This window comes from Conger conger, chromosome 8 (assembly GCF_963514075.1).
Source record: "Conger conger chromosome 8, fConCon1.1, whole genome shotgun sequence".
NCBI lineage: Eukaryota > Metazoa > Chordata > Actinopteri > Anguilliformes > Congridae > Conger > Conger conger.
Genome location: NC_083767.1, coordinates 16784704 through 16808627, shown reverse-complemented (window position 1 = coordinate 16808627; position 23924 = coordinate 16784704). Strand labels below are relative to the sequence as shown.

General features: G+C 42.9%; 1 protein-coding gene across 5 annotated transcripts in view; it reads left to right on the top strand.

Moving 5' to 3' along the window:
- Window positions 1-21109: 21109 nt before the first annotated feature.
- Window positions 21110-23924, top strand: part of tmtc2b (transmembrane O-mannosyltransferase targeting cadherins 2b) — a 73203-nt gene continuing 70388 nt past the window's right edge. For all 5 annotated transcript variants that reach the window (XR_009709447.1, XR_009709445.1, XR_009709446.1 and 2 more), the window contains exon 1: window positions 21110-21479. Coding sequence is in view for 1 of the 5 variants with exons in the window: in XM_061253118.1 (XP_061109102.1) it covers window positions 21397-21479 (83 nt within the window). In the remaining 4 variants the exon portion in view is untranslated. The remainder of the gene's footprint in view (window positions 21480-23924) is intronic.

Genomic DNA, 23924 nt, shown 5'->3' with positions numbered 1-23924 from the left:
TTCCTGCCTTTCGCCCCAAAGTATGCTGGGATAGGCTCCAGCCCCCCTGCAACCCTGATCAGGATAAGCGGGTTCAGATAATGGATGGATGGATGGATGTTGTTAATTGAGACGCTTCTTATAAAATAGGGTCAACATTTAATCTCAACATTTGGTCATCTCAGCCTTATGTTTTAAAAATTATTTTAGACTTTGTATTTGTAACTGCTAATCAAATAAATTGCATAACACTGTGTGTTCCACTATCCTGTGTTACACTACCGTGTGCTTCATTGCACTGCTGTTCACCAAGCAAAAACTGTAAAATGCGTTACAGGCTTTGCACAGCAGGGAGCGCTGCCAGCTCAGACTCTAGGACTTTTATCAGCAAGGACAAGACTATTACATGCCAGGTCTGCTAATCACAGCATCAGCCACACAGCGTGGGATTTGATCAAGGATAACCCACCACAATTACCACAGATGAATTAGCATTAGCACATGGAATCTGCTTTAATTACGTACCAGCATTATGAATGATTCCATCAATTGACGTAATCTGAAGAACAGGAAACAGAACCTTTCTGGGGGACAGCATTTTTACTCTATGTTGCATGTGAGTGTTAAAGCAAAGTCCAACACAAGAAGCACCACGTTCTTAAAAACGAATTTCAACTGATTTAAGGACAAACATATCCTGGGGGGTGGAAATATGATAATTCATGTTGCCTTTCAACAGCACAGCAGTGGCTGGGAGGTGGGGGGGTGTCCTCAGAGGGAAACAGACCCTTTCAGCCTTACACAACTCCCACATAACCACGGCATGTAGAAATTACACGCAGATGTTATTTACATAATGTCAGCGCCCTGTCAGAAGATTAATCGTTTAATTTAGCTAAACCTGTGATTTTTGGCTCTGGTCTCTGAACTGACAGCCTGAAAGTGTGGAGACCACGCCCCCTCTCTCTGCAGGGCGGGCTATAGCTGAGACCACGCCCCCCTGTCTCTGCAGGGCGGGCTATAGCTGAGACCACGCCCCCTCTCTCTGTAGGGCGGGCTGTAGCTTAGACCACACCCAATACATTACATTACATTACATTATTGGCATTTGGCAGATTCTCTTATCCATAGAGACATACAACAAAGTGCAAAGTGCATACCCAGGGATAAGTGAGCTGAAAAAAAAACCTAGAGGGAAGTACAATTTCAAGTGCTGCCTGTACAACAAAGATAAGGACCAGGGCCTATTTGATTATCGGATTTTATTTATTAATTTATTAATTAATTTTTGAATAATAATGCCGCCACATGTAGATGTAAGAAACTGCTTACCTAGCCAAACAAAACTAGTAAAGGCATCATCCTAATACAGAAGTAAATAACACAGGTAAAGACAACAGTTAAGGTTTGCAGGGAGGTGGGGAGGGACGGGGAGAGGCGCAGCTTGAAGAGGTGCGTCTTCAGTCTATGCTTGAAGATGGAAAGAGATTCTGCTGTTCTGACCTCCACTGGGAGTTCGTTTCCACTACCGTGGAGCCAGAACAGACAGTAGTTGTGAGTGGGAGGTGGAAGTTCGGAGAGGGGGAGGCGCCAGGCGGCCTGTGGTGGCCGAACGAAGAGGTCTGGCAGGCGTGTAGGGTCTGATTATCTTCTGGAGGTAAGCTGGGGCTGACCCCTTAACTGCTTGGAAGGCTAGCACCAATGTTTTGAATTTGATGCGAGCCATGACAGGCAGCCAGTGGAGGGAAGTAAGCAGGGGGGTGACATGGGAGTGTTTGGGAAGTTTGAAGACCAGACGAGCTGCTGCATTCTGGATAAGTTGGAGGGGTCTGATGGCAGATGCTGGGAGGCCAGCCAGGAGAGAGTTGCAGTAGTCCAGGTGGGACAAAAGCATCGCTTGGACCAGGAGCTGGGTTGCGTAGGGGGTGAGAAAGGGGCGGATTCCCAGGATGCTGTATATGTTGTACACCCCTCTCTGTCTGAAGGGTAGGCTAGAGGTGAGACCACGCCCCTTCCCTATGATGGACAATAAATAACAGAGAAGGCCATTCTGTACCTTCATTTTGATTGATTCAGGCTACACCCTCGCCACACCTACCAAACAGGAGCAAACATACCTCAAAGCCTGCAAAACATTGCACAGCGTTGGGAGGAGGAAACCTATCGTTCCACCCGGACGTTCTGATCGAGCATGCCCCAGGGTTGAGGATCGACACAAAAAGCAGACACAAACACCTCAGCGAAGTTGTTGCTCCTGTTTTGTTAGCTCTGAGATTCCTGAATTCCATCAGGGTTCAGAACACCAATATTGTTCTTCAGATAAGATGTTCTGGTCTGGTTGTTCAGTAGTCAAAGCACTTTTGAACATTACATGACATCACTTCCCACTGAGAGCGGTTCAGTCTGGGCTCTTTGCGATTGTTTATTTTCACCTCCTTGCATCATTTCCTCATGTCCTTTCCTAGCTCCTCAACTCCATCCAATGAAGAATGCAAGGATTTCAAGCATAAATTACCGATGTGACAGCTGGGGAGAGGTGGATCCACAGGTCGGTCATTTACATGTCACATACTCCCGCAAAGGATGCAATTGTGTTTCCTTGCTCAAGCATCCTCCAGGATCCTCCTAACTCCTTGCTCCTAGCTCCTTCAAAGAGCATTTAAAGTTGGAGTGTCATAAAAGACAGCGGACCTCAATCAATTTCTGGGATAGTCAAGGACCGAGGAGATAAGGACAGATAATAAATATAATCAAATACATGGTTGGAACGAGCCCTCTGTCTCCTTAACATCTTTCCAACTTTCCAATATGGCTGCCAAATTCCAGCAGTTGCTTTTCAGCACAGAGTTAAACTGCTGACCAATCATAGCCTGCCAGACCATCACGCAAAGGGCCTGCTGGCTGCTATTATATGAATATATCAAATATGGATTCTCAAACATGTTTAAAAATGGAGTGAATCCAGTATTAAAACAAAGAAGTAAAATGAACAGAGTATGGGAAGACCTGCTTTTTCATTAGATTTCTTTTAGATTTATTATCTGGTAAAGCATTGTAATGGCAGATTTTGTGCCAAAGCGAGCCATGCTATCACGAGAAGCTGAAACTCTAGACTGACAGGGACAGCTGTGTTTTCACGTTCTTGCATTATTCTGATCATCCTCCAGAAGCTTACCTCACTTTTAGAGTTTTATATTTTTATTTCAACCCACCCAGTATGAAATAGTTGAAGCCATTTGCAGAACCTTCCGCTTCACCCTTGGTCCGGTTCAGAAAATATATGGCTGCCATTTTGAATAATTTAATAGTGAAAAAGATGACATCACAGTAAGGTGGTGCAGATATGAAAAGTTATACATTTGTAACTGAACACCCTGCAATGCAGCGAAAGCTTTGGATCAGTGTTCACGGAGAGATGAAGGGCTTTTACAAAACTCGCTCCTCCTCCTCTTCCTCGCTCTACTAAGTTCGTACAGTAATCAGGTTTTTTTGCACATTCTTGCGTTTAGAGCCACTGCCTCTAATGAGGCTCTGCGATTAACAGTCCGCTGACGAGAAATGGGTGGATGAACGTCCGCTTTCACGCTTCAAAAACATGCCGGTGTTTTCATAATGAATCTGAAGGGAGCGATACAGGCATACGAGTGAACGGCTCCCGCTGCCAAGAGTAGCTTGTTAATCTGCCTCAATGTTTATGATAGATAGTTGCCGCCACCGCCGTTCTCTGCCTGAGCAGCCTCGCATTGAAGCAAGCCGTCCGACCCGAACAGCACGCATGGCGTGAGCTAACACACAATTGCACAAGAGAAATGTTTTTTCCTGTTGGTCAGAGTTTAAGAGGTTGGTTAAACACACCCTTCTCCTCTGGTACATAAACTGTGTCTCCTCTGGTACAGATACTGTGGGTATGTAATGGAAAAATAACCCACAATCCTATCTGATGTAGGGTCTTAAAATAAACACAATCTTATCTGATACAGAGTCTAAAATCAGGCATGATCTTGTCTGATACTGGGTTAGGTGATAGCCAGCATGTCTGTGTGAGACAGACACAGACTATAGAGAACATTTTTCCTGTGTTCCCAGTGGAACCAATGGTGACAATGCATTCAACTTAAAATAGATATCTTGAGCTCATGTGAATAAATGTACTGTCCTCCCTCTAACATTACACATATCCTCTATAAATATGGCATTTAATGCTGTCTCAGTGTTTTCCTCCCTGTGCGATTTCAGCACTATCTTACATCAGCAGATCCTCTGAGGAAAACTGAGGGTCAAAGGTCAATTTAAAAATAGTGGCATTTGAAGTTATGATCACGTTCTGGGGAAATACCTGCTTACATTTAGGTAGAACATCCACCCCTACCAAACCCCACCCTAAAAATCCTACCCATACCTTCCAAGACACCCCACCCTAAAGTCTGTTAGCCTGAGGGGCGGGGCCTCAGTGCTGTCTATCAGCCTGAGGGGCGGGGTGTCGGTACTGTCTATCAGCCTGAGGGGCGGGGTGTCGGTACTGTCTGTCAGCCTGAGGGGCGGGGCCTCAGTGCTGTCTATCAGCCTGAGGAGCGGGGTGTTGGTACTGTCTGTCAGCTTGAGAGGTGGATCCTTGGTGCTGTCTGTCAACCTGAGGGGTGTGGTGTCGGTACTGTCCATCAGCTTGAGGGGCAGGGCCTCGGTGCTGTCTGTCAGCCTGAGGGGCGGATCCTTGGTGCTGTCTGTCAGCCTGAGAGGGGTATCCCTGGTGCTGTCTGTCAGCCTGAGGGGCGGATCCTTGGTGCTGTCTGTCAGCCTGAGGGGCAGGGCCTTAGTGCTGTCTGTCAGCCTGACGGGTGGGGCCTCGGTGGTGTCTGTCAGCCTGAGGGGCGGGGCCTGGGTACCTTCTGGTATTCAATGTTCCCAGACATTCATGTAACCCCCCTGCTCAGCGACGTCCACTGGTTGCCTGTTATGGCTTGCATCAAATTAAAAACTTTGGTGCTCGCGTACCAGGCAGTTAAGGGATCAGCCCCTGTATATATTCAATCACTTATCAAGACCTATATACCAGGAAGACCCCTCCGTTCTGCCACTTTGTGCCATCTGGCGCCTCCCCCTTGCCACACCTGCACTTCTCGCTCACGACTGCTGTCTGTCCTGGCCCCACGGTGGTGGAATGACCACCCTGTGGATGTCAGAACGGCAGAGTCTCTGACCTCTTTCAAGCGCAGACTGAAGACTCAAATCTCTTCAGGCTACATCTTTCCCTCCCTAACCCACCATCACAATTAGCCTTATATATGCCATAGACTGTAATGGCACTTATATAGTTGTACAGATATTGTGTTTTTTTTTTGTATTAGCTATTGTATTGTTGTACGCGGGGTATTCTAGCTGCCAACTGTGGTATGCTGGTTTGGAAGTTGATGTATTCTTCAAGGGTTCCGATTGTATCTGTATGGTTACACCAGGACTCGGAATTGTACTGTCCTCTCAGGTCCTCTTCGCACTTGTGCTTATGTTTGATCTGCACTTCGTTGTACGTCGCTCTGGATAAGAGCATCAGCTAAATGCCTTGTAATGTAATGTAATGTAATGTAATGTCTGTAAGCTTGAGAGGCGGGTCCTTAGTGCTGTCTGTCAGCCTGAGGGGCGGGGCCTGGGTGCTGTCTGTCAGCCTGAGGGGTGGGGCCTCGGTGGGGTCTGTAAGCTTGAGAGGCGGAGCCTCAGTGCTGTCTGTCAGCCTGAGGGGCGGGGCCTGGGTGCTGTCTGTTAGCCTGAGGGGTGCCTGGGTGCTGTCTGTCAGCTTGTGGGGCGGGGCCTCAGTGCTGTCTGTTAGCCTGAGGGGTGCCTGGGTGCTGTCTGTCAGCTTGTGGGGCGGGGCCTCGGTGCTGTCTGTCAGCCTGAGGGGCCAGTCCTTAGTGCTGTCTGTCAGCCTGTAACTCCACACAGCATCACTGGCGTCTCCTCTGAAGCACACAGATAAACAAACGTTTCTGTCATTTCCTGCAATGCAGAGCCAAGTCTGTTTGCTGCCATTGTGTCTTCTGGATTGTTTCTGTTTTGCAGATAATGTGACATCCACATAAGCAGCTTGGAAGAAACACATGAGAAAGGTTTTTTAAAAACACTGCTGCTAAATGGTAAGCAGTGTATTATTGTGTTTTTGCCTTTGAGTCGGCTCTATCCCCCTCTTGAAAGTTAGACTGCATTATGGGAAACGCAGTTCACTTGGTCATGGGACGATGCTGTCAGTGTTGCTTTCTTTGTTTTTGTTTCTTCTTGTTTGGATTTCAAATGTACAAATGATAAATAACAGGTCAGTTTATACAAACTATGAACAACCAAATTTGCATACATACTGTCAACATTTTGAAACAAATTATTTATTTATTCAACATAAATATTTGAGTTAATTTCCCAGCTCACTGTAAAATATGCCCCGAGGACAAAGTAGGGGAGATCATTTTAAATGAATTCCTGGTATGCAAATGTATTTTTCCACAGCTGTCTCTTTAAAAATGAAATCTTAAAAGGGAAACATATTTCACCAAGGATTAAGATTTGTTGTAGTGTAGTGAAGGCAGTGGCAGGTTTCCCAGAAGATGTGATGTTGAGGACTACCCTACCACAGCAGGACTGTAGTGTGTAATTTACACTGAGAAATGAGAGGTTGGGCAGGGGGGTGTCGGCCACCAGTAGCTCTTCCTCCCCACACATCAGTGATGTCTGACCTCTGACCTCTGAACTCTGAATCTGACTCAACACAACATGTCACTGGAAGAACCCTGACGCATCATTTGAGCGATAAGAAAGTATGCTGCCAGTAGACTTTTCAAATTTTTATTAAACCGAAGTATCCCACAGAAATACAGGGCCTTATATAATGAAGACCTGGTAAAAGGCCAGATATTAAATTTAAGTGTGTTTTATTAGCAGGTCTGTTAGCAAGACAGGTCATCCCTGATCCAGGACTCTGCACACACTGACAGTACCACAGAGAGCTGAGTGTCCCTGCACTGGTTCTGTCGCCTGCAATCAGGTGTCATTTACACCTGTACAGGTGTTTGATTATCCCCAACTAGAGTGGTTTAGATTGTCCTGAACCAGGGAATGCACTGCACTTGGATCAGCCTGAACCAGGGAATGCACTGACCATGGATCAGCCAAAACCAGGAAATGCACTGCTCCTGGATCAGCCAAAACCAGGGAATGCACTACTCTTGGATCAGCCAGAACCAGGAAATGCACTACTTGTGGATCAGCCAGAACCAGGGAATGCACTGCTCTCGGATCAGCCCAAACCAGGGAATGCATGTGTGTTTATTTGTTACTTCCTCCTTACAGAGTTCAGTTTTATTCAGAAAAAAAAAAGAAATTGCCGTTAAACCCCTGATTCCGTTCCACTGTCTGCTGGATCAATATTCTCCACAATGAAACCACTGAGGCCAGAAAATTTCAATTTCATGCAGATTCTGAATACTCAATATGGGTGGACGGCTGGATGCCAAGTCCAATGCTATGGCAATGGATGTTGAATAGTGTACTGTGATCCAGCAGCAGAAGCTCCTCTTACCAGCCTGCACTTCCTGTTGCTCAGAAGCAGGGAGGACAGAAGTAGCTATAGCAGGAGCTGGTCATCAGTAGGGAGGAGCTGACCAATCACAGCTGGTGTTCATTATGAATTTAGTTATTTCTAAAAAAAAAGTTGGCGGAGGAAGGGGGGGGGGGGTACAAAGTACTAGGGGTTTGAGCACAATGGTCTACAGTACAAAGTAAGATATCTCAATATACTGGAAGCTGTTATATAGAGATGTTAGCATATGCAGCTGAATTGTATACAATTAAAGCAATTATATGGAATCATTTCTGAGCAGTCTGGATCTGCGTTTATTTTAAAGGACTGACGTTGTTATGGCTGACCATAAGAATGTGGAAGGGATGAGGCAGAGAGCAGTTTCAAACTTGGCTCTTATGTTTACACATGTCAGCGTACAAACAGGGGCTTTAACTGCCTTAACTGCCTTTGCTTTAACCCTCCAATTATTTTTGGGGTCAATTTGACCCTATGTAGTGTTTGACTTCTCTTAAAAATCAGTTAACCTTGTTTCATATTGATACTGTATGTTTTTTATAATTTTATAATTTGGTGGGATTAAATGGTAAACATGCAATAAACATACTGCTATGCTAAGTCATCTACCAACTTTGCATACAAATGTGTTGTGTGGGGTTCTTTCGACTCTCTGTAACTGTATAAAATGTAAGAAAATATACAACCAGTTTTATTTGTATCTCAGATTTCTTCATATTTATGGATAAGGCTCGTCAAGAAGGTGACAACCAAAGTGTAAAAATATTTCTATTACAATAATTGTGTGTTTATTTAAACAGACTCAATTAGACCCCAAACATAAAAGCGGTCATAAAATCTCAAGATAATAGGAGGGTTAACTGTGCATGCCTTAACAGCACATATTTTAACTGTGCTTTAGCAGTCTTGTGGATACTTTAACTGCATATGCATTAACAGGGAAAAGTAGCCCTGCTAACACACCCACTACTGTACAGTATGTAGCCTGTTGGGTGTAAAATAGTCACTTGCTCCCCTATAGCATTGTGTGTAGCCTGTAAGGTATGTAATATCACTGGCTCTTGTGTAATATTGTATGACCTATAGAGTAATGCTGCTTAAAGTAATCCCTGGCTTGTGTGTGTGCCTGGTAGGGTGTAAAATAGTCCCTGGCTCTCATGTAATACTATGTGGCCTATAGGGTCACTAGTTACAGGTGAGTACAATGGAGGAGTATTTGTGCTTCACCTGAGTGGGTGGCACAGCAGGAACATGAGATTGGTAATTGGTGGTTCCAAATTTGAGGGAAAAATTAAAGGACATTTCAGAAAGATAAACGTAGCAGCAGGCCAATCTGCGGGACCACACAGGAGCTGGAGATGATGGACCCTGACCTCACAGACAGCCAGAAGGGCGTCACACCCCAGGGGGAATTAAGCTAGAGACAGGTCAGAGCGGGCTAATGCAGATAGGGTTAAAGCAGGCAGGGCTAACACTGGTAGGGCTTAGGTAGGCAGGGCTAATACAGGCAGAGGTAATGCAGGCAGGGCTAATGCAAGCAAGGCTAATACAAACAGGGCTAACAGTGCTAATACAGACAGGGCTAACACAGGCACGACTAACACAAACAGTGCTAATGCAGAGCAGGCTAATGCAGATATGGTTAAAGCAGGCAGGGCCAACACAGGTACTGCTTAAACAGGAAGGGCTAATGCAGACAATGCTAACACACGCGGTGCTAATGGGGCTAATGCAGAAGGGCTAATGCAGACAGGGCTAATAAATGCACAGCTAACACAGACACTGCTAATGCAAAAAGTGATACTGCAGACAGAGCGCATATCGACAGAGCTAAAGCAGACAGGTGCAGGTGGCAGGATTCTCGCATTTCCTGTTTGGTTCCAATGCTCCAGTCTAGCAGTTTCTGTCAGTTGAGAATTACTTTTGAAATGTATTTTACTTCACTTTTATTAATTTGTTTAATAACCAGACATATGAGCTGACTCACGTTAGAAAAACAGCCTCGTCCAGCAGCTGACCCCACAATAGTGATGTAATGTTAAAAACGCATGTTGAGCATTACATAAGTCCAATAATCATGTGCAATAATCAGCCATCCAAGGCACCTGCATATAGGAATACAGATTTTAAATCATCACGACGGATGAGCTGTTTTAACCACCCACTGCCCTTCCGCAAACAGTGTTCAGGTAAGTGCCTGTCAGGGTCTGGCTTGTCTATCCATCATTTCTGACCGTTAATGTCGTACTCGGATCATCATGGAAATACTGTAATATCTGGAAAACAGGCTGCTCTTCCTGGCAGACTAAGGCTCCAAACTTCTTAGGACATAAATCTGGAGTTATAATCCTTTACTGGGGGGGTGGGGGGCTGGGAGGAATTTCTCCGCTCTACGGAGAGATGTGTAAATCTACAGCTTGTTATTCCAGATGTTTCTCCCGAAGCTGGCGTGAGAGTAAAGAAATGAAGTTTGCTATCTATCACGATGTGCCCTGTTGGCCTTTTTGTCACAATGAATACTGACAGGGTCACGCACTGTCCCCTGCCTAAAACACAGGTGGGGTGTCTCCCCCTTTTATGAAGTCCCCTGTTGTTTAAAACATGCCTTTCTTCCAAATGGGAATGGCTGATTTATTTGTGGAAGTGTTGTATTGTCATGTTTGGATGCCCCCCTCTGTCCCTCTCACAAACCTGTTCCAACTCTTATGAGAACAAGGGGAAGGGGAATCGTGTTTAACTCTTTTATTGGCCTGCTTATTCTAGTTTCCAAGGGTAAAAAAGTAAAGAAATTAGATTGAATAGCTCTAAAGTTCTAAATTAAACATGTGCAATAGCTTCCATTGCCAGGCAAATTGCACAAGCAGTTGTAGAGTTGTTCATAATTGAATATTCATTTTTAAAATGATTTCTAAGATGATTACATAAGGCAATTGTATTATGGTGTTAGCACATGCATTAGACACGCTCTAGTTTCAGGTTTTCCCATAGAACCACAGGAAACAACAGCAGAAATGACTAATGAACCAATAACAGGACACATCTCCCAGATCCATCTGTTACAAGGGGCTCTGAAATGGAAAATGTGCTGACAGGCAATCATCTGGGCCAAGTTTATTGTCTTTAAAAATGAACTGTTGTCGGGCAATACTTCCTGAAGTTTGTAAAATAAAATATGCTCTAGTTCCAAATGTGTTGCTGTTTATCACAGAGATTAAATTTGTATTTAAGTGAAAAGGCTGCACAGGGAGAACTTTTGCTTAGTGCTGGGCTAGGCTTGTATATGATGACATCCTGAAGGTTTTAACGGTTACACAACTCTTCTGTGGAGCCCGCTGAACCCTGAACCTAATTTCTTACTCCATGAAAAGGTATCATATGATGAAGATTGAAGATTGATCAGGTCTGGGGGCAGGACACCTCACTATGGCCCTCAGCATGTTTTGAAACGAAATGTGTGCGTTTTTTCAGGCTGCCTACATACTGCTTGTCTGCCTCTTGTGTCCCAACCCTGTGGCAGTCCTGGGATCAGAACTGGACTATGCAGGACTAGGCTGGAAAAGTGCCAAAAAAGGTACAAACGCTAGCCGCTTGTACCCCTAGCCAACAATAAATAATTTGTATGTTTTTTGCTTGGAAAAAGTACTTATTCGTACCCAAAGAGATTCATGTACTTTCATGGTACATTTGGGAAATTTCAGCCTTGAAGAACAAAAATATGGGCATGCCATGGTGGCACATGGCTAAGGCATGGCAGGGAGGATCACCGCATACGGAAAGCACCCGTTTCTCCCGGAATCACAGTACGGAGCTCAAGATGATACGGCCTGAAGAAGGCATGTCCATCTCCTTCCGGCTGCCGGGGAACAGGGTTGTAGCGGTGAACAAATTCAGTGAACAATTTTTTAAAGCATTTAAGGTATTCTACCATTGGATTCAGGTGATTGGTTGGATTCCGGTGGTCCTGCCATTGGCTGGATTCAGGTGGTTCTGCTCTGGCGGTGAGAGGTGTGAGCGGAGTTCCTTTGCATCAGGAAGGCTGTGAGAATCAGGAACTTTAAGCATACACTCCATGGAGCTTTGGAATGTTCTGACCTCATGCCAATACAGTCTACATCTCTGAGAGCTTCTGGGGTTTTCTGGGTAATTCTTATTTCAAGTGATTTCATATGAACCCAGAAACACAAGACATGTTGCACTGATGCACCGTTTCATGTGTAAAAAGATCAAATTATTCCCTAAGAGCAATTGGCTTTTTGCCATGAGAAAAAACCCACTGCACACACACGCAAACTCACACACACAAATACGTTCACAGTAGACACACACGGTGTAGAAATACGTACACGCATATACACATGTGTAAAAAGATGAAATCATTCCCTAAGAGTAATTGCCTTTTTGCCATGAGAAAGAACACACTTCTCACACACACACACACACACACACACATTCACAGTGTACAGAGCATATACCCACGCTGGGTTAATTTATAGTCAGGAGGGCAGTGTAATCTCTGCATGGTGGAATTACAGTCATAGATCACTCTGTATGATGTTTAGGGACAGGGGTTTTTATTTATGAGAACCACAGAAATACTGTCTCATGCCTTTACGCACAGCTTGGTCTTCATGGCCATTCAGTAAAATAGACATTTGGATGTGTACATTTCACATGCAAACAGCTTATATATAGGAATATTGCATATTGTTGTATACTGTACAGGAGTGGTTAACTCTTGTCAGTTGCAATACTGTATAGCGTAATAGAAAAATAAAATGTTCACCTCAACCTGGTATCTAAGTTGCATTTTTGCATTTCCCCAAGAACTTGGCTCAGATTGAGCACTTATGTTAAAATTCATTGAAAAATGTACATGCGGTACGTTCGACCTACTGTATATCTAGTTATGTAATATTGCAGTTATTGTTCAAAAAATATATATGATCATTTGTCCCATAATCAGAGTAATCGCTCTCTCCCTTTCCCCCTCTCTCACCCCTTCTCTCCCTCCCTCATCATCCTGTCTTGTCATCACTATCCCAGAGCCACATTTGGTTCCAATTTGGCAGAAAAAGGTATTTGTATCGAGTGGTCATGTTGTCATGGAAAGTCTGAGAGTAAAATAGTTTTTCCTGGGATATTATAGCCGTGGAATTAGAAGTGAACCGCTGTGATGTCACAATGTGCATGGCCTCCCTGCGGCCTGGTTAACATTCCTCCCAAAGTTGCACGGCAGAGGTGCTTTTGGGATGAATCTGAGCATGTGGGCTGAATCTGAGCATGTGGGCTGAATCTGAGAGTGTAGGCTGAATCTGAGCATTTGGGCTGAATCTGAGTAATTGGGCTGATGAGATTTGGGCTGAATCTGAACATTTGAGCTGAGTCTGGGAATTTGGGATGAATCAGAGATTTTGGGCTGTATCTCAGCATCAGAGAATTTTGGCTGAATATGAGAATTTTGGTTGAATCTGAGAGTTTGGGCTGGCTCTGAAAGTTTGGGCTGAATCTCAGAATTTGGGCTGGATCTGAGAGTTTGGGCTGAATATAAGTCTGAGACTGTTGGCCTGACTGGTGTCTAAGGCCCCACGTTAAATGGCTGTTAGATCCATAAGGTGGGCTTGTTTGGTCTGGGAGAGAAAGCTGCTGGCTGAGATAATTTTCCAAGCCGTAAACACATCACTCATAAAGCTTCCTGAGAGCGCTCCTGGCTGCAGTCTTCAGCACACCTGTGTCTCTCTGCAGAGCTCAGCGTTTATGCGCCCGGATGGGGCACTATCTCTCCTTTCTCACAGCACACATTCTCTCTGAACACATTCTTCTCTCACCGTTAAATATTATTGCACATTGTGCATCGGTTTACGGCTGATAAGATTCTCACAGACCAAGTTATGTGTCTGAGTGTCTGTGTGAATGCTCCAGTGGCTGAAATGTTTTGGCTGTTTGGAAAAGCTCCTGAAGATACAAGATAATTTTTAAATAACATGTGACATTTATCAGAAACATAGGCTACCTTTGGAATGGCTCACTCATTCACTCCCTCCCTGCACACTACATTGGGAAATCTACTACTGGATAGGGATTCAGTAGTGAAAAGAGGAGATGATTTCGGACACTGTATTCTGAGCAGGTTACTTAGCAACGTGCAACGCTTGCGTCAGCTGCCGGTGGCTTGGTGAGCAAACAAGAAACTGTTTTTTTTTTAACAAGGGTTTTGCTGCCTCTTGTGTACTTGCACCAATTATTTATCTGTGATTAATAACTAATAATCACAGTAGGCTCAACCGTCGCCATCTTGACAAAAATCTCTCCGGTAATCAAGTAGTGTACATTTTGCAGTGCATTGTGGAGAATATTGAGTTTAGGGTGTCAAATTTGATACCCTACAAAATGGCCCATCCCCTATAATAGTGGACTATATAGTACAGAGGGACCATTCTGAACACACAGCTATACAGTTATATGTAAGAATAACATGAGCTCTGATTAGCCCCTGTGGGCTCTGATTGGCCTAATTGGACCTTGTCTTGCAGTGACATGGAACTGATTGGTCTCTTTGGGTCCTGTCCTGCAGTAACATAGGCTCCGATCAGCCTCCTTGGGCCATGGTCTGCAGTAACAATGGCTCTGATTGGCCCCTATGGGCTTTGTCATACAGTAACAAGGAATCTGATTGGCCCATGTGGTCCTGCTCTAGTTTAGGCTGTAGGGTGGGAGTGTCGACAGCTTGTCGCTTGTGAGGGAGTGGGAGTGTGAATAATAGGCCTGATGGAATTAAACACTTCAAGATGTTTTGTTTTCGGACAAACAGAGATCGTGGCGTATGGCTTCACTGAGTCACGTGACCTGGCGTGTACCAGCTCTTCCGTGCACACGCTACACTAGCCCGGACAGACGCCAGTGCACCGTAAACACCGTCTGCCACTTCCTGATTGCGTGTTCTGTTTGTAGAAAAGGAAAAAGGTGCAGGATGCTGGGAGAAGTGTTGGAGTCTGTGGCCTAAGAATAACTTCTCCCTGGGAACTGTGACTCTTCTTTCTGCACTCTGCTCTCAGACGCATCAGCGGAGAGGAGGGGCTGGAAACCCGTCCCCCTGCAACAGACATCCTTATCCATTCACACGCACTCTTACCATCTCAAAAGGGCCCCTTTCTGCTGCCAAAACGTAACAGCATTTCGTTGGCTGTCTTCCAAGTGCAACTGCGGAGTTAAAGTCCAAAAATACATTTATTTAGATTATTTTTATACAGTACATTTTTTTCTATACAGAACTTCTGCACCTAACATATTTTATTCATCCTCCTTTTGCACCATGAATATTTCATTTTATATGAAAAGCAGCAGACCTTCAACAGCAGACCTTTGACACTCTAAATTGTACAGTATGTAGATACAGAAAGGGTTAAAAGAGTGTGAATTGGGAAAATTAAGGGTTTTGTACCAGGACCTTAAAGCTACATGTACTATAAGCACAGCTGTTTCACAGGCAAAACAGAGCTGATCACAGCTTCAGGCTAATACATACATTAGACATTACTACCAGCTATTTAAATGGCACACACTGTACATGAAACACCATCTGATGATTAGCTTAGCTACTTCATAATTTATACATAATATTCATCATCATATTTCTAATCGTACATTACTTTGCTAAATTATGTCCTTGAGGTACACATGAGAGTACAATTTATAGTTTTAATTCATTTATTGCTGAGGTCACTGCCAGAGGTACATCAGTGGAAAGAGCAGCATAGTAAGTACTACAGGTACTATCAAAAGGTACCCAACACACAGGAAGTATAGGGACTGTACCATCCAAAAGTACTCAACACACAGGAAGTATAGGGACTGTACCATCCAAAAGTAACCAACACACAGGAAGTATAGGTACTGTACCATCCAAAAGTACCCAACACACATGAAGTATAGGTACTGTACCATCCAAAAGTATCCAGCACATAGGTACTACATTCAGGTACTGTACATATGCAAGTACTTCATATTGTGGTTGGAACCATGTGCCGTACCAATCATGTACCGCACCAACCATGCACCTTACCAATGACCAACCATGCACTACACCAACTGACCATGCACCATGCCAAACTTGGACCATGCTAACCATGTGTTGTACCAACCACGTGCTATACCAGATACGCACCATGCCAAACTTGGACCATGCTAACCATGTGCCGCCCCAACCATGCGCTGTTCCAACCACCAACCATGCACTACACTAACCGACAGTGCACCATGCCAAACTTGGACCATGCTAACCATGTGTTGTACCAACCACGTGCTATACCAGACACGCACCATGCCAAACTTGGACCATGCTAACTATGTGTTGTACCAACCATGTGCTATACCAGACACGCACCATGCCAAACTTGGACCATGCTAACCATGTGCCTGCCCCAACCATGCGCTGTTCCAACCACCAACCATGCACTACACTAACCGACAGTGCACCATGCCAAACTTGGACCATGCTAACCATGTGTTGTACCAACCACGTGCTATACCAGACACGCACCATGCCAAACTTGGACCATGCTAACCATGTGCCGCCCCAACCATGCGCTGTTCCAACAACCAACCATGCACTACACTAACCGACAGTGCACCATGCAAACTTGGACCATGCGAACCATGTGTTGTACCAACCACGTGCTATACCAGACACACACCATGCCAACCATGAAGCATATCAACCATGTGTGGTGCCAACCATACACCACCAATGCACCGTGCCAACCATGCTCATAAACTGTGCCCCTCTGGGTTTGGAAGAACAAGACCCAGTGTAAACTGACCTGACCTGATCTACACACAAACAGACCACAGACTCCGGCTTCAGTTCCTCACAGAACTTCATAAGTTGTTTCAGACTGCTGAAAAAAAGAAGATTTTTTGCCTGTTTATGAAATCCCTCATATCTGTTGTTTTGTGATTAATGTGCTAGATCATGTAGACTGTGTTTTCACACAAGACAGCAATGGTGCAAACAAACGACTGGGATTTTGTTCCCGGCTCCTGAGTGTTTTCGCAAGTTCGGATGAAAGATCTCCAGTAAAAATACACAACCCCAAAGTGATGTTGGTGAGTCGGGCTGAAATAATCCATACGATTAAATATCGTATGAAAACAAACACTCTGTGTCATGTACATACATTCTACCGGACGGATGGGAAAAAAGATTGTTGGGACAAGTTTTCATGTATATTTTCAGCAAAAAACACAATAATAAATAAACTATAGTTTCTCAAAGATTAAAATAAGTGCTCTATCTGAGCCACAATCTGAGGTAAATAAAACAACCCAACTCAGTGACTGACATACCAGCAACTAATATTTTTATGAAACTTGGAAGGATTTTTATATTGTATATTATATTGCAAATGACAAACAGTCCAGTACAGTATATAACAATAAGCAATATTCCTACATCTAAACTGCTGTATGGAAAACGTAAACATTAAATGTCTATTTTAATGAATAACCATGAAAACCAAGCTGTGCAGAATGGCACATAATACAACAGTATGTAACCCCTGTCCCTAGACATAACACAGAGTGATCTATGACTGTAATTCCACCATGCAGAAATTGCACTGTAGCCCTGAATATAAGTTAACCCAGCCTGTGAGCATGGGTGTATTTGTGTGTGTCTACACTGTGAACATTTGTGTGCATGCGTGTACATGTTTCTGCACTGTGTGCGTGTCTACACTGTGAATGCATCTACTGGTTTCTGCACCGTGAGCATCACTGGGTGATCATGGGTCATAAATAAATGATACAAAATTTAATCAATATGATATTAAAAGATATTATCAAATCTAGATACAGATCCCCCCATCGCTACATGTTTAGCACATATGCCTAGCTGACCTGAGAGTAAAAATACATTCTCTTTTAAGAAGACTGAGGTTCCAGAGTTTTTGTTTCCATGACTTATCCATGACTTATCCAAGCCAGGTTGGTGGATCTACTGGCAGCAATAACTCAGGAATTCATTGAGGAACTGCCTGGCCCCAAGGGCATGAGGGAAAGGAGGAAAAATAACAGAATTACTTTTTGTTGATGAGCAGGGGACACAGGGCAGGATATGAAGTCTAGCTGGGGTTAGAATCAGTCTTTCACAGTCTTACAGCCAATCAACTCCTCTTTCACAGTCCTACAGCCAATCAGCTTGTAGGAACCCCCCCCCCCCCCCCCATAAACCAAAAAAGCGGAAGTATCTGAGAGGGTCAAAGGAAACGTGTGTAGTCTTCCCAGGCACTACTGGTAAGGGTTAAAGTACAGGGTTAATTAGATATTTGCTTGTGTATCTGACTCCAAAAAGTTTAGTTTTCCACTCCTCTGTTCTAACAGTTCAACAAAAGGAACAGCAGAATAATGTGGCTCTATACGATCGCTATCTATCTGTGACATGAACGTGCCTCTGGCCTGTATAGCCTACAATGTTACAATTATGTATCTTATGAGAGCACTTGTCACACTTGTTATTGTGTGTCTGTTAGGACTCTAAACTGCTATGTGTGCAAGTCAAGAAGCAGGTTAAAATGAATGCAATTTATTAATTTTTTTTCACAGTCTTACAGCCAATCAGCTCCTTTTTCACAGTCTTACAGCCAATCAGCTCCTTTTTCACAGTCTTACAGACAAACAGGCTACTCGGCTCAACTTCTTCTGTCCCTGAGCCTAACCCCAGCTCCCAACGAGCTAATCGGGGACTTGCATGGCAGCCTATTGTCACTGGTGTGTGAGTGAATAGGCAATAATTGTAAAGCGCTACATAAATGCAGTCCATTTAGCTTTAATACGTTAAAGCATCTTCTTCATTTAGGTTTAATGTAACCTTAAGATCGTATGTTTTTGTGTTTGTGTGCTTTACTGGTTCTGCAGTCTGGGATGTAACCATAAGAGATGGACAGAATGAACAAACACCATCTCCAGCTGCACCTGATGGGCAGTATTCCAGGTCAGGAAGGAATACTGTGGAGTGACTGAGGGGTGTCTAATACTGGTCTGCAACATTATCTGTGTGTGAATACAAAGGCATCTCACTGCTATTGGTCAGACACGCAACAGGAGGGTTCTTCTGCTTCTTCTTCTTCTTCTTCTTCTTCTTCTTCCAAAGCACAATGCCAGACACAGCATGACAAGAAAATATTGAAGGCTGGACCCTGTTACATGTTGTATTTGCCCGAAAAAAAACTTTTATGAAGACTGGGCCCTGTTACATGTTGTATTTGCCTTTTATGAGTGACAGATAATGTTTTGAGTTATGTCTGAGGAGATATTACCTTTTAATTTCTACCTCTTGTATTGTTATATGTATAATCTGTAGACTAGTAATGAACCAAATAAAACAGTGGGTAAAACCTTAAACTTGGTAACTGCAACCAAACCTGAAATGAGTGAAAAAGGCATCTGTGATGCATGAAGTTTGATCGTTGTTTAGGATTTTCATATTAACTGGGAAAATATATTTCATTAAAACTGCATGAATATTTATTGCATTTTCAGCTGTTTTTGCAACAGGTTTTTTTTTTTTTACAAAGTGGCACTGAACATATTTTTTAACTGTAAATATTTGACTGAGATCATTTTTTAAATCTGAGATAACTACATATCAATATTACTCTGTGACTCTTAGATATGCCAACAACAAAGCACACACTGAACACGATAATTGTATATAATCTATGCAAATTTAGCCTCACACAGATCTACATATTCCTCGGTATTTTCCAAACACATCTCCTTTAGCAAGCTGACTGCCTGCAGTCCGGGTCAGTCGTCTGATCAGTTTAATTCATTCCTGCAACGCGTTACCTCATGGCGAGCTGCAGCTCAGTGAATGGACACATTGATGTGTTCCTGGGTAAAGCAGGTCTTTCTATTCAAGCAGAGCTGCATCAATATGCACTGGACCCGGCTGCTGCTTTTGTTTCTGCGGCAACAGAAGAGCTCCGAGATCCAGTCTTTTCTTCTCTCCAGTTCCCTCCAGCGCACACGGAAAAACTTCTGGTGGGACCGCGGAGAGTCAGCTCAGCCCTGAAGCTAATACGGGAGCGGTTCTGCTTTTAAAAATTAACATTATGCATAAATGATGCGGTTTTAGACATGTTGGTGTAAATGGCTTCCCACAGCATGAAGTGTGTGTTCTAGTCCGCGAGCTGTTTGCGCAGTGCCCTCTACTGGTTGGTTTTAGACTGCACGGCTGTTTCGGCAGTGAACAGCCCTCACACACCACTCGATGCCTTATGACTAGACGCTTGGTACAGCACTACTCAGATTAAATAAGGCAGACTGTGATACTCACCAGGAACAGTAAATAATGTGTTATATTAAATGTAACCATATTACAGTCACTGTCATGCTGAAACAGACGAAAGCCCAATTTTGTCGGAACTTGGTGAAGATTATCTTTCTGTTTTCAACATACTAACAAGTAAAATGAACGTTTATATTAAACCCATGTGAGATATGTATCTGTTCTGCCCAGGCTTCCTAAAAACAACAGCAGCAATGATACAATACTAATGGGATTTGTGGATTTATAAAGGTTATATTTATATATTAGATCTCAGAAGAATTAGACCCTGACAGGTGCCTCTTGGTTAATAAATGGACAGACACACTGCAGAATGGACCATGTCAAGAATCTACAATGAATTCAGTTTCTTTGCAGAGAAAAGAAAACATTTCCAGACTGCCGCATGTCACTACTGCAGTGGTTACTCACTGTAAATGATAAAACCAAGCTTGTTTCTGTTACGGAGCAGTGACCGCTGATTCAACTATATTACTATCATCAGTAGTGCTATCAATAATGTGATTGGAACTATTGGCTAAATGACATATACAGGATATAAACATGCTTTTATTTTCACACTATTTTATTTTCAGAATGCTTTCAATTTTATAAACAATGTATCATTTAAATACAACCTGTTACAAATTTCAATATTTCAAAAGAAAAGGTGTCGAAAAGATGCCAAGGGATTAGCCAATTGTTCAAATTGCACAGGGTTGTGTTGAGGATACTAATGGAGCACTGTTGGCCTATTTTCTCTAATGCACTTCGCACTCAGGGGATTAGGGTCGGATTAGCGGGTATTTGCGCTAAATTCAGAGCTGTAGCACCAAATATTACTCCGTAAAATAACATGTTTTTCAGTTTTTAGAGAACTATACTGCGATTCCCCAAGATTGTCATTGGGTCAGATTCAGCACCTTCGTAATGTGCGCGCGGAAATCTATGGCGAATTCTGAATACTCAAATTATGGTTCAATAGCTATGCCTACATGTTATCATGTTGCTAGTAAAGTTATGCATTACGGATTTTAGCGGACGTATAGGTTACATGGTTAAGGGAATACGAGAAATCCAGCTAGACACACATCGCTTCGGGACACGGAATGCTATCTGCTCGTTTGCACAATGCAACACAACACACGGCGCTGGAGAAGACGTGCGCATGCGCGTAGAAGTCCTTACCACATGCGGCTCAATCAGTCGTTTATCCAGTGACCAGAATTCATCAGCTGGGCACAGGGAGCGGAGCCGTCCAAATGCGCTCAGCCGCACTGTAAATTCTGTTCGTTTGTCTTCTTCTCCTTCGGATCACTGCTGACCTCCATAAACTCAAAATGGGTTAGAGAGAGAATGTCTGGATTGTTCGGTCTCTCCACTTTGCGAGGATGGGGAGTTGGATTTTCAGTTTTTACAGAGGCACCTTGACAAAGAAGAAAGAAAATAGAGACGGGAACTGATTTGTATCCCCTGTTCTTCCATTTTCTTTCTTTATTTTTCCCTTTTTTGAGAAATGATTGCAGAGTTGGTGTGCAGTGCCGTGGCTCTGGTCCTCTATCTGAACACCTTGGGCGCTGATTTCTGCTACGATGACAGGTACAGAAATCGCTATTCCACCTGTCTCTTAACTTCTCATATTTCACTACATAAACTGCTGTACCACGATGCGTTTTACCAGCGTAAATAATTTAGATGTATGGTAAGCGCATTCAGAAAATACAATACTATTGATTTGTTATCGGTCGGTTGGGGGTTTCAGGATGTTTTCTCTTAGGGCTGAATTCGGCGCAGCTGCGGGCCATTCTGCCAGTAAACACGGCGTCCTGCCGAAGTTTGACACGTGAAAACGGAGGAGCTCGCCGATTTCGTTATTTCATGTGTATCCATTAAACGGAGAGAATTAGCTACTTAAACGCCGTGGCTGCGTGATAGCAGTAATCACATGAGGTGAATCTCTGGTTCACCAAACGATGGATAAACTGCATTTATTACGTTTACATTACACGAGTGTTGTATTCATAGTTGGAGTTATAAGCCTTCACTCAAATGTGCTGTGACCTTCTCGCCACAATATATTAATTTCTCACTAACAATAGAAACCGAACAAATTTAACAAGTGGTAAATATAGGCTATAAAAGGTCGATAAAGTGCTACTCCACAACACGTGAAATTCGGCGTTGTAACGTATGATCAAGACAGTGTTTCTAACTCCTTCAGATTGGAAAGCGTGTACAAAGACGCCCCTTTTTCGAGGAATTAATATCGCAGTTTAAAATGCATTCTTTAAAATGGGGAACTCAGCAGGTATCGGTAAATGTCCGTGCTTTATTGTGAATCAGTGAATGTCCAATAAGTTCATGTGCATTTGTGGGTTTCCATTGGTTCTATATCGCGGGGAAAATGCATGTTTATGGCGGTTATGTTTCATTTTCGATGTAAACTGCAGCTTATAACCTACCCTAAGTTTTATTTTCCATAGTTTACAAACATAAGTCACCCGTTAAAATGTAAACTTGCTCTGAATAAGAGCGCCTGCTAAATACCCAAAATGTTATGCTAAATATTTTTTTATTATTGACGGCTCTGAATATTTTGTTATTCTCTGTGTTTTCAAATAATACATATAAATTAATTATCGAAACTAAAACTCGCTGTACACGAAGGCCTATGGTTCTGGATGAAATTAGAAAAAAATACACAATAAATTAAAGTATTGTGCAGTTCAGTGCCGTTCTCCCATAACCTGTGTCTGACATATAATCTGATTTGTGGACAGGCCATTACTGTAAGCCTGTTCTTCTTAGCAGGTTGGTTTATGCAGACAAATAATTTTGAATCGTGTGTAGCGTGCGGTCACCCGTGAGCTCACTGCTCGGTATCTGTAAAAAGATGAACTTGGTTTAGATTCACTCAGCTCACAGCGGTTCCCCCAAATTGGTTTGTGGGGTTTCTAAGGCAGTTCCTGGGGGTCCTGAATAATATATATATATATATATATATATATATATATATATATATATATATATATATATATATATATATATATATATATATATATATATATTCAATATAGCCTTCTTTGATTATACTTGTATTACAAATGAAAACTTTCTGGTTTACACATTAATATGATCATCATGATAAAATATGTACAATTGTAATAATTATATTATAAAATATTTATATTGCACTAAACAGCCACATACATGTCACATACATGATATAAGGGCAGTTTCAAGATATTTTGATTTACTCGTGCATTGATGAACGTTTGCTTTGCAGTCTGTAGTGAGAGTTGGATTTTAAAAAAGACTGACCATTTTAATGTCACTAATTTTGTACATGGAAGTGTGGCCCTCTATCAGTTTACTTAAAATCACCACTTTTGGTGAATGTGGAGACTACTACAAGTGTATATGTTCAGTACAACCTCATGAAGGAATGAACCCGTATTTATCATAACATAACATGCACTTATGAGCCAATTACTTAAATATGAGTCCGTTATTTACGTTTATTTCAAACTTTTATTTTTTAAATAAAGTTTGTAGGAACAGCTTATTTTTTATACTGCAATTGTGCCTAATGTGATTCATTCAGTTGCATTTTTAATTGATATTATTAATGTTGAGTGGATGCATGAAAGTTGGGACAAATAAAAATCGGTTGGGTTTTCTTTTATAAAGTGTGTTCAGTATTTGCTGTGGTTCAGTGGCAGTTTAGCATGTCGCTGTATTCCTGCAGTTCTACTGCGACTGAATAGTGAGCTGGACTGTATGAGTCCTTAGTGATGTCACAGTGTGCTCTCCTGCTGTAGTTAAGAGGAGGAAGTGCAGGTGTGACAGGACTGGAAATGGTGTTCAGAGAGGGCCCGTATCGAGTGTCCATGTTGGAACTGCCCCTAAATCCAACCCTTTCCCGCTTGTTCCAACACCCTACAGCCTAAAGCCAATCAAATGCGAGCCAAAAGTGAACACGCATTTTAATAGGGCTATATCGGGTGTCCTGCACAAGTACATTATTCTTAAAAAAATGGAAAT